The sequence below is a fragment of the Octopus bimaculoides genome, chromosome 5, assembly GCF_046866305.1.
Source record: "Octopus bimaculoides isolate indiv1 chromosome 5, ASM4686630v1, whole genome shotgun sequence".
Lineage (NCBI taxonomy): Eukaryota > Metazoa > Mollusca > Cephalopoda > Octopoda > Octopodidae > Octopus > Octopus bimaculoides.
Window position 1 is genome coordinate 79,926,160 of NC_142932.1, and position 17,101 is coordinate 79,943,260.

At 37.4% G+C, this 17,101-nt stretch overlaps 1 protein-coding gene across 3 annotated transcripts in view; it reads left to right on the forward strand.

Moving 5' to 3' along the window:
- Positions 1 to 17,101, forward strand: part of LOC106874958 (FYVE, RhoGEF and PH domain-containing protein 2) — a 493,421-nt gene that overhangs the window by 306,587 nt on the left and 169,733 nt on the right. The window contains exon 1 of one of the 3 annotated variants that reach the window (XM_089352505.1): positions 10,973 to 11,278. The exons of the other annotated variants lie outside the window; for them this stretch is intronic. Within the exon in view, the coding sequence (XP_089208631.1) occupies positions 11,254 to 11,278 (25 nt within the window). The 5' untranslated portion in view covers positions 10,973 to 11,253. Of the gene's footprint in view, positions 1 to 10,972; positions 11,279 to 17,101 lie in introns of those variants that run through there. 3 annotated transcript variants of the gene reach the window in all.

Below are 17,101 nucleotides of genomic sequence, written 5' to 3' on the forward strand. Positions count from 1 at the left end.
GCAAATGAACATGAGTGTTTGTGTTTTTCTTATGGACATGAAACCATATGTGCACATACATGTACGCAAAAGAAATAAATGTGAATACACACACACACACTCAAACACTCTCCCTAATGTGTATGTAAGTGTGTGTTTGTGTGTAAGTATGTAATATTTAGTATTGTTAATCAATAAAAAAAATTATAGATATCAGCAAGCATTTAATGATAGAGAGAATCTATACTATTAGTAGAGTGAAAATTATTAATCATATTTCAGTCAACAAGAATAGCTGGTGATTCACTCATTCGTTACTCAGTTTTACACACATTCATCTATTATATGTGTAATTTTTCAGATGTTTTAGTGAAGGCACATGATTCAGTAGTTAGAGCATTGGGCTCACAATCATGAGGTAGTGAGTTCAATTCCTAGACTGGGTTGTGTGTTGTGTTCTTGGTCAAGACATTTTATTTTTCACATTGCTCCAGTTCACTCAGCTGTAGAAATGAGTTGCAACGTCACTGGTGCCAAGCTGCATTGGCCTTTGCCCTTTCCCTTGGATAAAATCAGTGGTGTGGAGAGAGGAGGCTGGTATGCATGGGCGACTGCTGGTCTTTCATAAACAACCTTGCCTGGACTTATGCTTTGGAGAATAACTTTCTAGGTGCAATCCCATGGTCATTCATGACCAAAGTACTCCTTATTAGTCACTGTTAAGGTCAGTTCTTATTGGTCAAAATTGTTATAGGTCCTAAAGAGGTCATGGGCAAACTGGGATTTTCTGAATGGTATACCAACTAAAAATTACCTTGAAATTTTTTAGTAATGCAGTCTGCTTAATCATGAACTTTTTTCTTTCTTGCTTCCCCAAAGAGGGAGTCCTTACTTGTCCAAAAACAAACAACTAAGAGAGAAGGGAGGTGATCCACTTAGGTCTCTGTTCATCAAAAAAGTAGGTTACCTGGTGTGGCTTATACAGTTTGAAATTTTGAATTAGTACCACCTGGCATGGGATGTTCAACTGGCTGGACATTTTCCAGGAGAAAAATCTGCTCTAATGATAAATAATACTTGGAAATTCTATTTAGAGAAAGTTTGGCTGTTTCAGTGTCTGGAACTTTTCAGATAAGCAAGGGCTACAGTTACGTAATATTTTGAAATAACAAAGCTATTAATATTCAGAGTTATAATAAGGGTGTTTTTGCCCTTGATCCCTGTGTTTCCTAATTAAGTGAGACAGAGAAGTGGGATTCTCCCTGTTCTCAAACTTGAAGGTGTATAGAGGCTGATTTAACATCACTTGAAAGTCATTAGCATAAGCTCCATGTGGTTTCTCTGGCTACCACTGGGTTATGTGATTGATGCTCAACATAGCACTCCTGTATGTTTTTGATTATGGTGTGTGATGCTAGAAGTGATATTGTCTTGGCAGGAATTACTAACATTAATACTAATGCACACTAAAGACCTTATAGTATTTGTGTGTTGGTAGAAAGGTAATGCTTACAAGAAATACAGAATTCCTAGCTATAGTCATGATGATAATTACGTTAGTGGAGTGAGTTTAAATCAGGTTGCATTTGTTTTCCTAAGTTCTATGTTCTGATGTAGGATACAAGTGTCTATGTGCTTTCAATTACATTAGCATTCTGTTCAGTCTTTTCACCCTAAAACTAATTTATTTAGGGGTTACCCTTACTCCAAATACTAATTTGCATCAAATTCATTGAAATCTTTAACCACATTAACCTTGTAGTGAATGTATAGCATGAATATATTTTCTGCTTTCTATTAGAACACTTGTAGCTGATTGAATCCTGTGCAAGTGGCACAAAAGTTGTGGCTATAAAAAGAATTATATTTTGGTGTGTTAAGTGATGTAGATTGTAAGGTTTATATCACTGCAACTCCTCCAGTTAGAGGAGGCCCTTAAAAATGCTGTTGACATTGATATCCCCTTCCTTATACAAGAAGCATCAATAACAAATCATTCATTTTTCAGTAGTAATTATATCTAGCTAAGTTCTTTCTGGATAAGCCATCCCTTACATAGAAGTCAACCTAGCAGAACCTATTCCTTTAGGGAATAAGTTTAACTGATAGAGCTCACCACCTCTGGACCATTGCCTGATTTGAACTGAGCCCTATATGTCTACAAAATTGACTCCACGTAAATAAGTGCCTTCTTTTGCTTCCACCAGCGAGCTGTACCTGTTTATGGCCTTGTGGTCTACACTAGAAAGTGCTGTATTCCATGGATAGAGCACAATGTTTGTATTGTGACATACTGTTGACTGTTTGACCAACAAAACGCCATGATATCTTATTGATTTACCAGTTATCCTTGGCTGCCTATATGTTCCTATTATTTTAGCAGGCTAAATGAAATAAAAAATAGATAAATAAAAAGAACCAAAAAAAAGGAGAGAGAGAGAGAGAGAGAGATATGTCAGAGGGTTCTGTTTTTAGTAGAGAGTAAGAAAGGGGGAGATACCATTGGATAGGGGAAACCAGGGAAAATATTTAATAACATGACAAATGTAATAACCCAGACATGCCCCCCAAAACAATTATCAGATACCCGACACATTGTCAACAAAGCAAGGCAATTGTTGTGATTGCTGTTGTTGTTGCTTTTGCTGCTGCTGTTATTATTTGTCATTGTTTAGAATTCTCCCCAGCGCCATCAGCTCATCTTTCTTTCTAATCTTTTTATGCCCTCCACCTTCCAGAAACAGTGAAAGAAAAAGAGTCTGGGATGGAAATATAAGTCGAATGTTCATTGCTTGACTGAATATATTACCGTTTCTGATTTCTCCTTTTTCTGTTTTGTTGTTTTTGTTTCTGTCTGCTATCAGTTCTGCTTATCGGCTGGCTCTGTTGGCTCTGCTGGCTCTTCTGGCTCAGTGATGTCTCAGCTCATTCACACACACACACACACACACACACACACACACACACACTGTCTGTCTGTCTGTCTCCTCTCTCTCTCTTGTCTTGATCTATCATGTGCAGCTGACTGTTACTTTCAATCAGTTTCCTTTGTACCAAGTATTATATCATCATCACCATTGTTATCATTGCCATCTCTGGCAGCGGCAGCAGCAGCAGCAGCAGCAGCAGCTTCAACATGATTCTTGTCAGTCAGCATCATCATCACTGCTGTCCTTGTTGTCTTCGTCATCATCATCATCATCATCATCATCATAGCCAACATCGTTGTCATTTTCGTCATCATCATCACCACTCTGTCGTGCACCTCTTATTGCATTTGTCGCAATAAATTGTCAATATTTTGGATAGAAGTGAAACACTTTTATTGATTAAGATTAATGGGGGAAGGGATGGGGGTAGAAGTAGTGTTGGTTGGGTGATAATGGTGGGGGCGGGGATGATGGTAGAAGTGATTGTAGAGGTAGTAGTGATGATGATGATGATGACGACGATGATGATAGCAATAATGCAGAGGAAGTTTGATAAGATGAGAACTGTGGTGATGATGACGGTGAAGGTGGTGGTGATGGTGTTGGCTGTGGAGGTGGTAGTAGTTGTGGTATTGGCTGTGGTGCTGCTGATGGTGGTGGTGGTAGTGGTGATAGTGGTTGATAAATATTTGTAGTAGTTGCAGAGATGATGATGATGATGACAAAAGTTTACTGGTTCAATTTTCGATTAACTCTGAAAAGTGATGATGAAGATGATGATGATAGCGGCATGATAAGAATAGGTGCAAAGATGGTGGAAGGGGTGTGATGATGATGAATTTTAGGGTTCCTTTTACACATAAACCTGGTTGTTAGAGATGAAAGAGGATGATGAGTGATAAATATTATGGGGAAATGGGTGGCAGAAAGGTGGTTGTGACGGTGGTGGTGATGGTGGCTATGTTGGCAATTATGCAGAGGTTGTCTTCTATTTCACAAGAAGCTTTGCTGGATGTGTATGTTGTGCATGTATGTCTGTCTGTACATGCATGTGTATATATATATCTATCTATCTATGTATGTGTGTGTGTTTGTGTGCTTGCATCTATATATAGATGTGCATGTATATGTGTACAGGGTGCAACAAAAATCCACTCAGATTCACCATTCTTGATGAACATTTTAACCACAACTTCATACCTTACGCCAGTCCAAACCATGATGGTAACTAAAAAATAAAAAATAGTAAGGCCTTCGTACCATGAAAACACCATTACCACTTTCTGAACTTCGATAATGCCTCACCAATGGCTGTGTAAAATTTGGGAGACTTTTCTGCCTCACACTGTATATAGATGTGTATGAGTGTTTGCATGCATCTATATAGAGATGAATAAGCATTTGTATATATGCATGCATATAAATGTGTGTGTGTGTGTGTGTGTTACATGTGTCTGCATGCATGTATAGATTAGTGTATATGTATGTATGCAAGAATGTGTACATAGATGTGTGTATGTATATATTCATGCATGCATATAAAAAGTGTGTATATGTAAATCAATGTGCAAGTTTCTAGATGAGTATATAAATGTGTGTGTCTATATGTGCATATGTAGATGTATGTGTGTGTGTGCATGTGAGTGTGCACTTGGATGCACTGTCATTGATATCACATTACTAAAAGCAAAGGTTTCATTGCAAAATGTTGTTGGGGAAATTAATATTTCTGGTTCCGGTGGGTTGGGTCTCTTGTTAGATAATCTGTAAAGGGTTTGGAATGTCAGCTAACAGGTGTGATAGTGTGCTAGCACTGATAAGTTTTAGGGTTTGTTTTATATTACCAATAAAAGGGATTTGGAATGTTAGTTAACAGGTGTGATAGTGTGCTAGCACTGATAATACTGCTGGTTTCCTTGTTAGATAATCAACACTTGTAAGAAGTTTGAAATGTTGACTAACAGATGTGATGGTGCTGTGTTAGCACTGATAACAGTATTGGCAATAATACTTGTTGTTGTTGTTGTTGTTTAGGTGCCACCCAAATTAGCTCTGATTAAGCAACCCCATGATGAAAGGTGTTCTAGCAGTCACATATCAACCTGATCTCTCAGATATATTGCATCTAAGGCAACATTATTCAATGAGTCAGTGTCTTTTTCTTTTATTTTTCTTTTTGTAAGACAGTAAGGAGTAATTTGAGGGTGATTTGACTGCTATTATTTGCAGGTTGAGTGGGCATGTAGAGGCATCTCTTGTTGACTCAGATATGAAGCCTGTGTTCATTTGTGGCAAAATCCTGAACCTCAGAAAACAAATGGTAGTCTATAGCATCTGTTCATAGGACAGCTGGATAAGATCAGTCATAAGGAGAAGTAATAAAGCCAGGGCATGTGTATGTATAAAGACGTATATATAAATGTGTGTTTATGTATGTGAGTTTGTATCTGTATATAGCTATGCTTGTATGTGCATATATGTATATGCATGTGCATAAAAAGGTGTGTATGTGTTTACCGGTATATGTGTACTTATTGACATATATAGATGTATGTGTATATATATGTGTGTAGGAAGGAAGTAGTTTAACTGATATATCAGTCTAGGGCCTGACAAACCTAAGAGAGGCTTGTAACTGTCTACTTAAAAAATAAAAACTCGCAGTTTTCTTGAATTTTAAGATTCCATCACTTGTAGGGTCTAAAGCCAGTCCTGTTCCACTTTACCAAATTCTTCTCTGAGGTCCTGCGAAGAATCTTAAGTTCCATTGCATTGTAGGCAAGTAAACCATTTACTTGCCTAGAGATTGCTTGACTTTGATCTGCTCAATAATACCACTTTCTGGGATGGATTCAAGATTAATACTGCCAGGTGGAGGGGTAGTGTAATTTGGGGAAAACTCACAAAAGTTGAGATGGTGATTCATGGACACAGCAAAATAAACAACCCTTTTTTAAAAATTTGCCTTGAGGTGTATGTGTGGCAGGGATGCAACTTTTTGCCTCTCGCTGGTTCCACCACAAATTTGTATCTTTTTTTGTCATTTCTAGATAAAGGTAAAGGCCTCGAAACTTGATATTCTACACATCTATTTATATGAATGAATTCATCAAATTGTCCTATGAACTTCCCTGTTTTTGCGTGTAATGATTTGGTTATGATAATGGTTATAGTGATGGTAATGTTGTTATTTATGATGATGACGATGACGTTCAACGATGTTATAAGCTGTCACAGTTATGTCATCAATAATGGCAGGATTACAAGTGTTACTAACTGTAGTAGTAGTAGTAGTAGTAGTAGTAGTAGTAGTAGTAGTAGTAGTAGTAGTAGTAGTAGCAGCAGGAGTAGTAGCAGCAGCAGCAGCAGCAGCAGCAGCAGCAGTAGCAGCAGCAGCAGTAGCAGTAGCAGCAGTAGCAGCAGCTGGAGTAGCAGCGGCAGCGGCAGCAGCAGCAGCAGTAGAAGCAGCAGCAGGAGTAGCAGCGGCAGCAGCAGCAGCAGCAGCAGTAGTAGTAGTAGTAGTAGTTGTTGTCGTTGTTGTCGTTGGCTACTGCAGTGGCAGTTGTGGTTGTTGTTGTTGTTACTGCAATGAGGTGTAGTTTATTTTAGCCTTTGGTCAACCCTGATAAAGTAGAGATATAACTAAAGGCTTTATTCCTATTGTTGTTGTGTATCTAGGACTACATTCTCTAATATGTCCTTCCATTTCTTTTTCTTTTAAGCTGGTTTATATGTGATCTAAGGGAGATTAAGCTGCTTTCTTTTACATTGGCTTATTCTTGCAGTGAATATAAATGATTGATAATGAGTGTAGTGGAGGCGCAATGGCCCAGTGGTTAGGGCAGCGTACTCACGGTCATAGGATCGCGGTGTTGATTCCCAGACCGGGCGTTGTGAGTGTTTATTGAGTGAAAACACCTAAAGCTCCACGAGGCTCCGGCAGGGGATGGTGGCGATCCCTACTGTACTCTTCCACCACAACTTTCTCTCACTCTGTTTCTGTTGTGCCTGTAATTCAAAGGGTCAGCCTTGTCACACTGTGTCACGCTGAATATCCCCGAGAACTACGTTAAAGGTACACGTGTCCGTGGAGTGCTCAGCCACTTGCAAGTTAATTTCATGAGCAGGCTGTTCTGCTGATCGGATCAGCTGGAACCCTCGTCGTCGTAAGCGACGGAGTGCTAACACAACAATGAGTGTAATAAAAGCAAAATAAATAAATATAAGAAAAATGAATAGAAATAAATATGACTATAAACAGATACAAGTATGGCTGCTTGGTTAAAAAGTTTGCTTTATAATCACATGATTTCAGGTTCAATCCCACTGCATGGCATCTTAGATGAGTGCTTTCTTCTCTAGCCTCAGACTGACCAATGCCTTGTGAGTGAAATTGTCAGTTGTGAATTGTGAAAAAGCCTCTTGTTTGTGTATATATGTTGTATATAAGTGTTAATATCATTCATTGGAGTGGAAGTTAATTGATGTCCCTGTTGCTAATCGTCACCTGATTTCCAAGTCAGGTATTTTTTGCAAGTGCAGAGCAACTACTTATAGCGTCAACAAGAAACAAACTTCATCACCAATTTCCTCAAACAGCGACAAACGAACCTGTCAAATATTAATATTCACACAAATAAATGCACAGGTGCACACATACACACAGAAATATGTATGTGCTTGTGCAACCACATACACACACACACACACACACGCAAACACGCATGCAAACATGCAGTTTCTTACAGTTTTACTCAACCAAATTCACTCACAAGCCTTTGGTGAACCCATGGTTATTGTACAAGACACTTTCCCAAGGTAGTGCACTATGGAACTGAACCTAAAACCATGATTTTGCAAAGTACTGTATGTGTGTGTGTGGGGGGGGGGGTGTTTGTGCATGTGTACATACATGTGAATATTCACATTCTGTGCAGTACTGAGTTATAGATATTGTCATATGATGACACTTCCAAGGACAGCCTGTTATCTGGTGTCTCTGATTTCAAACACTTGTGGAATGAAAACTCCTTTACTTGAATAACAAGTAAGGGTTAATAACAGGAAGAGCATCTGGCTGTAAGACAATACTTTACTAATATATATATATATATATATATATTCATCTAAGTCATGCTAGCTATCATAGAAAAACCAGTGCTTAAGCAATGAACAAATGATATAAGTGTGTGTGTGTGTGTGTGTGTATGCACGCATGTGTGTATGTGCACATGTGAGTGCATGTGCACATGCATATGTGTGTGTGTGTGTGTTATTTGCTAGGTCTTCACAGGCCCTCCAAGGCCAGTGAGATCTATGTCCTTAATGTTCTGCTTAAATTACTGCAAGCTGACACCTACAGAAAAGACATGGACAAGGAATGAGTTCCAGAGAGTTTATTATTATGGGGAGGAAAGATTAGCATTGTTAGTGTGGAATCTGGTGGAATTGGACACAACATGGGTAATGAGAGACAGCAAGGCAAGTAAGTTAAGAGTGTTCGAGTGAGGGTTGTAGAAGACCAACTTGCTCAGAAGAACAAACACCATTACACCAGCTGTACAGAAAGCAGAGACTGGAGAATGTCTATCAATGTTTAAATACCAGTTATGTGTGTGTGTGTCCGTGTGTGTGTGTCCGTGTGTATGCATGTGTCAAAAGATAAAGCTTAACCACAAAAAAAAAAAAAAATGTGTCTTCATGTCTTGTAACTTAATAGTGCAACAAATAGAGACTGCTAAAAGTATCAGCCTCGAAAATAAGTACCCAGATCGATATGATCGATCACTTAAAGCCCCTTCAACACAGCACCCCAACACAGCCAAAGTCCAAAGACTGAAACAGCTAAAAGAGTAAAAAAAACAACAAATATCCCACTCACCCATTTCATAAATCTAACAACCACAAAATTAAGCTAAGTTATCATTTTCAGATTATGGATCGAGACCCCCCCCCCTCCATTTAATTTGGTAAAGATCTCTGCTTTTATAAAAAAGTACCGTAAATTTGGCTGTGGGTGTCTATTGACTCCTCCTGTTAGTCTTTTTATATTATTTATATATCAGTTGCTATCACACATACACACATAAACTAGTTGAAAAGTCAGCCATAAAATAATAGTATTAAATGGAGAATTAGTAATAGTAAGAGCAATTATATTACAATAGTCACTTGTTCACTTCTGCAGTGATTACAGCAGAATTAGTTTGATGTGGCACTCCTAAACCCCCTACATACACACACACACACACACACACACAGACGTCTTTTCTCATTCCCACCCACTTCAGACATTAAGAAAACAAACCACAAAAACAATAATCATTTACACACACACACACATACACACACGCATGCACACACACACATACACACGCACACACACACGCACACACACACGCACACCATCATATATTCACATTATGATACTCCCATAACTTGCATACAATTATGTACGCATGTCACACACATACACAACAGATACACATCTTGCTCTGATTTATTTTTCCACTTTCTCTTTTACTCTCTCTCTTCCTCTCTCTCTCTCTCTCTCTATCTATCTCTGTCTTTCTTTTTATACCCATATTGCTCTCTATTAACTCTCTTTCTCTTTAATTTGTACCAAATTGCTCCTTCTCCTCCTCCCCTTCTTCTTCTTCTTCTTCTTCTTCTTCTTCTTAACTTTACCCTTTCCTATTTTACCCCTGCCCAACTCACTTCTTAATTATTTGATTTACATCCCCCACCTGTTCCTCTCTCTCTCTCTCTCTCATACATATGCACACCCTTCTGACTAACACAAAATAATAGATGCACCCTTTAGTTGATTCCTCACACTCTCTTCCTCCTTTCCTGCACCACCACCACCACCACCATCGTCACCACCACCAACACTAACACCTCCACAATCTTCTGAACCACCACCTATATCACAAGTACATCAAATAATGCTGCCACCACTACTACCACTACTACCACCACTACCAACAACAACAACAACATTATTATTACCTTGCATCAACTTGTACTGGCACCTCTCTCTTCAAGCTAACACTACCACTACAACCACCATTATTGCACACATCACTGCATCTTACGCACCTCCATCATTTATTTACCATCTTTTTCTCTCTCTCATCCTCCAATTCCACTCATCCCCCACAGCACAACAAAACTACCACTGCCACCACTACCACCACCACAACCAATTTTCAATGTAGTCAGTCACTTTATTCTCTTTCTCTTTTTCTCTCTCCCTGTGCCTCCTTTCTTTTCATTTTCTGTCTCTTTCTCTATTTCTCACTTGGAGTTTTCTGAAAGAATTGTTCATTCCTAGTTCTATGTATTGATTCATATACAATGTTCCAACAGCGAGCCCACTTCGCCTAGAAACCATTGAGGAATTCCACTGAATAATTCTGTTCTAATTCACTACACTGCTCCCCACCCACCCAACTCTGACTACCCATTCCTACCACTGACATAATCACTCTCTTCCCTCCACCCTTTGAACCCCGATTACATTTCTATTAGACTTTTCGTGCTCCACACCCCCACCTTTTTTTAAGTGTATTTGTGTGCTCTTATATATGCGTGTGCATTAGTTATCCAACCCCATATTTTCTTCTCTCTCTCTCTCTCTCCTTGATCAAGTCAAGATCCTAATGTGAAGTGAGGACCCTAAAATTTTCTGTCTACCCCTTTTCATATTGTTTAGGCAATAGATATTCTCTTTCCCCTCCTAACCTGTTAATATCATTATTATTATGATTAACAACGACAATAATAATGTTAATAAGGCGTAACAATACCTAACCTGCTTCACCACACCTGCCCACCAAATTCCTGCTCCATCTATTGAAAAAAATGAATTGTTCTCTTCGTTCCTCTACTTGAATAATCTCAAAGAATTTTATTCATTGCTAACAAAAGAAATTGAAAACAAAAAAAGAAAAAGCAAAAAGTAAAAAGGAAAAAGACAAAAACACTACAAATCATAGCAGAAAATATTCAGAAATTGAATATATATATATATATATATATATATATATATATTATATATTATATATATAATTAATTTAGTGGTGGTGGGAGTAGTGGTAGGTTTTAATTATTTTCTGTTAGCTTTTTTTTTTACTAGTAATTTTTTTTTTTTTTTTAAATTTTAAGAATTCAAAGTTCTGAGAAGAATTTGTTGTAGTGTCTGTGAGAAAATTTTGTCTTTTTTATTTGGGGTGGGGGTACCAACTATTTCGGTGGGGGCAGTTTGTTGTGTAGGGATTAGGTGGGACCAACAGTTCTGATGATTTGTTGATACTTATATGCAAGAACGTGGAAGTTGGCAATGGAAACACAGATACATATCTTCAGTGAGTATGGAATTTAAATTAATGATAATAATAATAATAATAATAATAATAATAATAATAATAGTAATAATAATAATAATGATGATAATGATAATTTTTTGGATTTCAATTTATTTATTTTCTATTTCTTTTATTGGGGAGAGCATGAAATATGAAACAATAAAAATGCTTCACACACACACACACACACACACACACACACACACACACACACACGGCAAATATATAAGTACACAAATGCTTGCACTTACATGCTATCTCATATATACACATAAGCATGCACTCAGGCTTGTATGTATGTATGTATGTATGTATGTATGTATGTATGTATGTATGTATGCATGTATGTATGTGTGCATGTACGTATGTATGTATGTGTGTGTGTATATATTTATGTGTATATATGTATGTGTATCTTTATATGTAAGTGTATATATGTATGTATGTGTATGTATATATTTGTGTGTGTGTGTGTGTGTGTGTATATGTGTGTATGTGTATGTATATATGTATATAATGTATACACGCATAGTACCTATGTTTTGCAATGATATTATTTCTCCAAAATCAGTACATATTTTTTTGTTTAATGTATTTCATTTGTCAAAAAACAAAATCAACAATTTGGTTTCTTGAATTGTTGTTTACAAAATATTGCAACCTTCCTGCTCCACCTCTCTCATGCACACTTCTTAGCTCTATGCTACCTCATTTGTGGACGTTGACTCCAACTCAAAACTACTGTGTGTCTCTCATCGGAGTTTTTGTGGCTATGGTCTTGAACCAGCTAAATGCACTTGTTACTAGCCCTTGTGCAGGATGTTTTTAACAAAAACACCACCCATGTGGATGCCGTTGGATCATAATAAGCTCATCCGTCCTTTGACAGGTCTTGGTTTTAGTCCTGCAAAGTGTCTACAACACACTCCTCACCTGGCAAACCAGATGGGGGTGCTGGTTTCATCACCAACTACCCACCCGATCATGAGACAGATAGTTAGGTGTACCTGTAGCAGTATTTTCCTCACCTAACTATCACATACACACACATACACATTCATGTATTTCTTTCAAAATTCTCAAGTTTAACACGTGTTAAACACGAAATTTAAAGCCTCCAAGTTACTCCTGTATATATAAATATGCACAGAAATATATACACACACAAACAGACACACATACACTTGTGTAACCATCACTATTAGCTTATCGCTTTTTCTCTCATTTCAACTCTCCATCAAACTATGTCTCTATTCTAAATGTTTGTATTAGCATACTCCATTACACTTCTTCTGTGTGTGTGTGTGTGTGTGTGTGTATATATATATATATATATATATATATATATATATATATATATATATATATATATATATATATATATATATACATATATATATATATATATGTATATATATATATATATATATATATATATATATATATATATATATATATATATATATATATACATACATATATATACTGTCCAACCCATGCCAACATGGAAAACGGATGTTGATGATATAGTCCCTGCCCCCGAATCTTTTTCTCAGTCCATCCGTACTTTCATTTGTTATCTATCTATCTATCTATCTATCTATCCATCCATCCATCCATCCATCCATCCATCTGTCTGTCTGTATGTATGTCTACCTGTCTCTCTATCTATCCATTTGTGTGTTTGTCTGTATGGCTGTCTGTCCATATTTTTTTCTCTTCCTTAACTCAGTGTTTCCTCCATCTTTCATATTCATTCTCTTCTAATTTCCTCAATCCTTCTCTCTTTCCACCTCTCTCCCACTTTTCTTCTATCTCTGACCACTTTTCTGGTTCACACAGCAAATATAAATGAAGTTTTCTCTTTCCTATGGGTTCAAAAACTTTCTCGAAAATTAAATTTACTTTCAACATTTCTTCTACTCACACTTCAGTTTGATTGGAAAGATATAAACATACACAAACAGTTATACACAGACGTATCTACACTCACACATACATAGATAATAAGAGTAATACATATGCATATATAAACAATGGTACAAAAATACATAGGCACACATGAAAATACCACATGCACATACATACACAAAGCATGGCTCTGTAGTTAAGAAGCTTGCATCACAACTATGTAGTTCCAGGTTTCGCCTCATTGTGTGTCACCTTAGGTGAGTGTCTTTTACTATAGTCCTGGTTGACCAATGCCTTGTGAGTGAATTTGGTAGGCAGAAACTGTACAGAAGCCTGTCAGCTACACTCACTCACTCACTCACAGAGAGAGAGAGAGAGAGAGAGAGAATACTATTTGTCTGTACATATATACATTACCACCTTCATTTTAATATTTATTTTTCCATGCTTGCATGGGTCAGATAGAATTTGGTGAGGCAGATATTTTATGGTCAGATACCCTTCTGTCATGTGTGTGTAGATATATTATACAGACACATATCGTTGAGCAATATATTATTGGTTATGGTTTATAACTGGCCAGAATGTTATCATCTGTTTCATGTTGACTGTTGCATTAAACAGATATTCAGTAGGCAGAAACTCACAAGGCTTTGGTCAACCCAAGGCTATAGTAGAAGATACTTACCCAAGGTGCCACACAGTGGGACTGAACCCAGAACCATGTGGTTAGGAAGCAAGCTTCTTACCATGCATATGTATGTATATATAACATCTACTAAATGTGTTGAGTGCCTCTTTTTTTTGACCATTCACTCATATGTATGTATGAATGTATAATTTTTGCATTTGTGTGTATGCTTACATTATGTGCTGAGCTACAAATGATATTCTTTGTTGACAATTCTCTATTATTATTCATTAGCTCTGCACTTTTCAAATGTGAATGGAAAGAAAAACTGCATGCTTGATCATCATGATCACAATTTTATATCCACTTTTCCATACCTGCAAGGGTTAGACTAAATTTCTTGTAGCAAATTTTCTACAGCCAGATGCCCTTCCCATTGTCAATCATCAACTGCTTTTAAGTAAAGTAATATTTCCTTCTTATGGCCAGACAAAGACTCAATATGAATAACATTGCTTGTATGATGGTCATACTATTCAGAACCATTGTGTGGCATCATGGCAAGGACACAAACACATACCCTCATATGTAAGGTGCATGGTTAAGAAGTTTGCTTCCCAATCTCATGGTTGCAGGTTCAGTCCAATTGTGAAACTTCGGGCAGTTTCTTCTGTTGTAACCCCGGGCTATCCAAAGCTTTGTAAGTGGATTTAGTTGTTGGTAACTGAAAAAAGCCCCTCCTACTAAATATATATCTTTCATATTTTCTTTGTTTTAGTCATTTGATTTGTATAGTTTTAGGCATTGGATTTGTATATTTTTATCAACCTCCAAAGGCTTCTGATTGTAGATTAGGTCTTGGGAATATTTTAGGATGGTTTAAAGATGGTTGAAGGTTTATATGTGGAGCAGGGGTGGGGGTAGGGGAAGTTGAATGACAACACTACCACCAACAACAGCTATCTTATTGAGTGTACAGTGTTGTGAACAGAGTATGTTAAATCTTCACCTATTCTGAGTAGTCATATTGTTATTCAACCCCAGGTTAATCTTGATCATTCAGAAGGCTGGTCAAATGCATTCCATCTGTGGCCATTCTGCTTTATTAGACTATATTGTTTAATGTATTGTTGGAATGGCTGTGTGATTAAGGCGTTTGCTTTAGAACCACATAGTTAGGAGGTTGGTTTGGTTCCATTGCATGAACATGGTAACCCTGTGGATATTATAGTACAGGGCCCAGCTGACAAGTATCTTGTGAGTGAAATTGGTAGATGGATACTGAAGACATGCGTCAGATATGAACCTGGACTATCCCAACCCCTTCTCATACCTTAGCCCCTGTCTAATATAGGGATGCACCCCCAAACCCATCCCTCATGTTTTGTAGACTTGTAAGCTGCATGGCAACCTCAATAGTGCCAGTGGCATGAAAAATAGCACCCATTACACACTGTAAATTGGTTGGTGTTAGAAAGGGTATCCAGCCATAGAAATTACGCTAAAGCTGACTCTGAGGCATAATACAGTCCTCGGACCCATCATATCCTTGTCGAACCCATTGCCAACATGGAACATGGATGTTAAATGATGATGATATGTATGTATATGTGTGTGTATGTGTGTGTGTGTGTGTGTGTGTGTGTGTATAAAAGTGTGTGTATATGCACATGCACATACAGTGCGTTTATGTAGGTGAATTTGTATTTCTGCTTGTTTTCTTACTGGTTGTAAGATGGAGCCATTTGTTTCTAGTTCTCTGTATAATCATGTCTGAGCTGTTTATTGTTTAGTAAACTGGAGTATTTTTACTTTTTGTGGAAACAGGTGAAGGTTAACAACAGGAAGAGCATCCAACTATGGAAAACTTAGCTCATAGTCTTGTTTGATCCATGCTAGCATGGGTTACAGAAACATGCTAGAAATGTTTTTACAGATGAATGCCCTTCTTGTCACTGACCATTACCTATTTTTCAAGTGAGGGAGTTTGAATTCCACTTGTCTTTTGAAAGTGCAATGTTATTGGACAATTTATTGATAAAGAAATGAAAACAAACAACAATATCTGAAGCCGAGCAATTTTTCCTGCAATCACAGAATGTAGATATTCATACACACAAACACACACTCATGATGGGCTTTGTATATTTTTCCATCTGCCAAGTCATTGGTTGGTCTGAGAATATAGAAGACAGTAGCCCAAGATACCACCCAGTGGGACTGAACCTGAAACCTGCAAAACCGACTTCTTAACCATGCAGCCATTTTGGGGTGTGCCTTGAGGGAGATTTTCTTGCTGTTAGTTGTGGGTTGAATAGCTACATAGATGTTGCCTTGTTTACTTGCTTGTCAGGAATGTTAAAAGCAAGGACCCTCTCTCTACTCTAGACAGAGATTCATCTCTTAGCCTAACAAAGCTAAGGCCTAACCTTCAAAGTTCCCTTGGGGCATAGGAAATGTGTATTTTTCTTTTTACAGTATTTGGAGTTGTATACACATCATTCCTTACCAAATTTTGTGCTTGATGAATCAATAAGTGTTTAAAAGCTCAATCTCCTGGAAAATTTGCTGCTAAATCTCCCTGAAATCATGCTGTACCATCTTAATTAAGGACACATTGGACAATGTAGCCTTAGATACACTATTACTGGAAGAAATAAAGAAGGCGAGCTGTTCATAACTCAGACATAGTTAACTCTGGGCTAAATAACACAGAAAAAGGAAATAAAATTGCACAAACATTTTAGAAACTAAATTATATGGAGTATGTGTGTGCTGCTATTATGTCTGCAAATGGATTGTACTTATATTTCTTCATAGGTATTTACTCTCTCACTCTTACTCTCTCTCTCACACACACACACAAACATGCACATGTACTTATGTTCAGAATTCCACTTATGTTGCACTCATTAATGTTTATCCTGTATTGCTTAGGTGCGTGTGTAAAAATATGGCCAGCACTGTTTTTTTTTTTTCCTTTTTCTCTTCCTCTTCCTCTAGCCTCTTCTTGTTTACATGCACACAAATGTGCATGTATGTATTGCATGCTTATGTACTTACAGGTATACTCATATCCACCACCACAATTATCATCGCTATCATCACGACGATGTCAACCACAATTGCCATCGTCATCATCACCACTTTGCCACTGCTGTCCTCATTGGTGGTACCATAATCATCATCATCATCATCATCATGTTACCACGCCCAGCACCTTCAGCTTACCATCTCCAGATGAGCAACATCTTTAAATAGTTTTGTAATATGTTATTTTA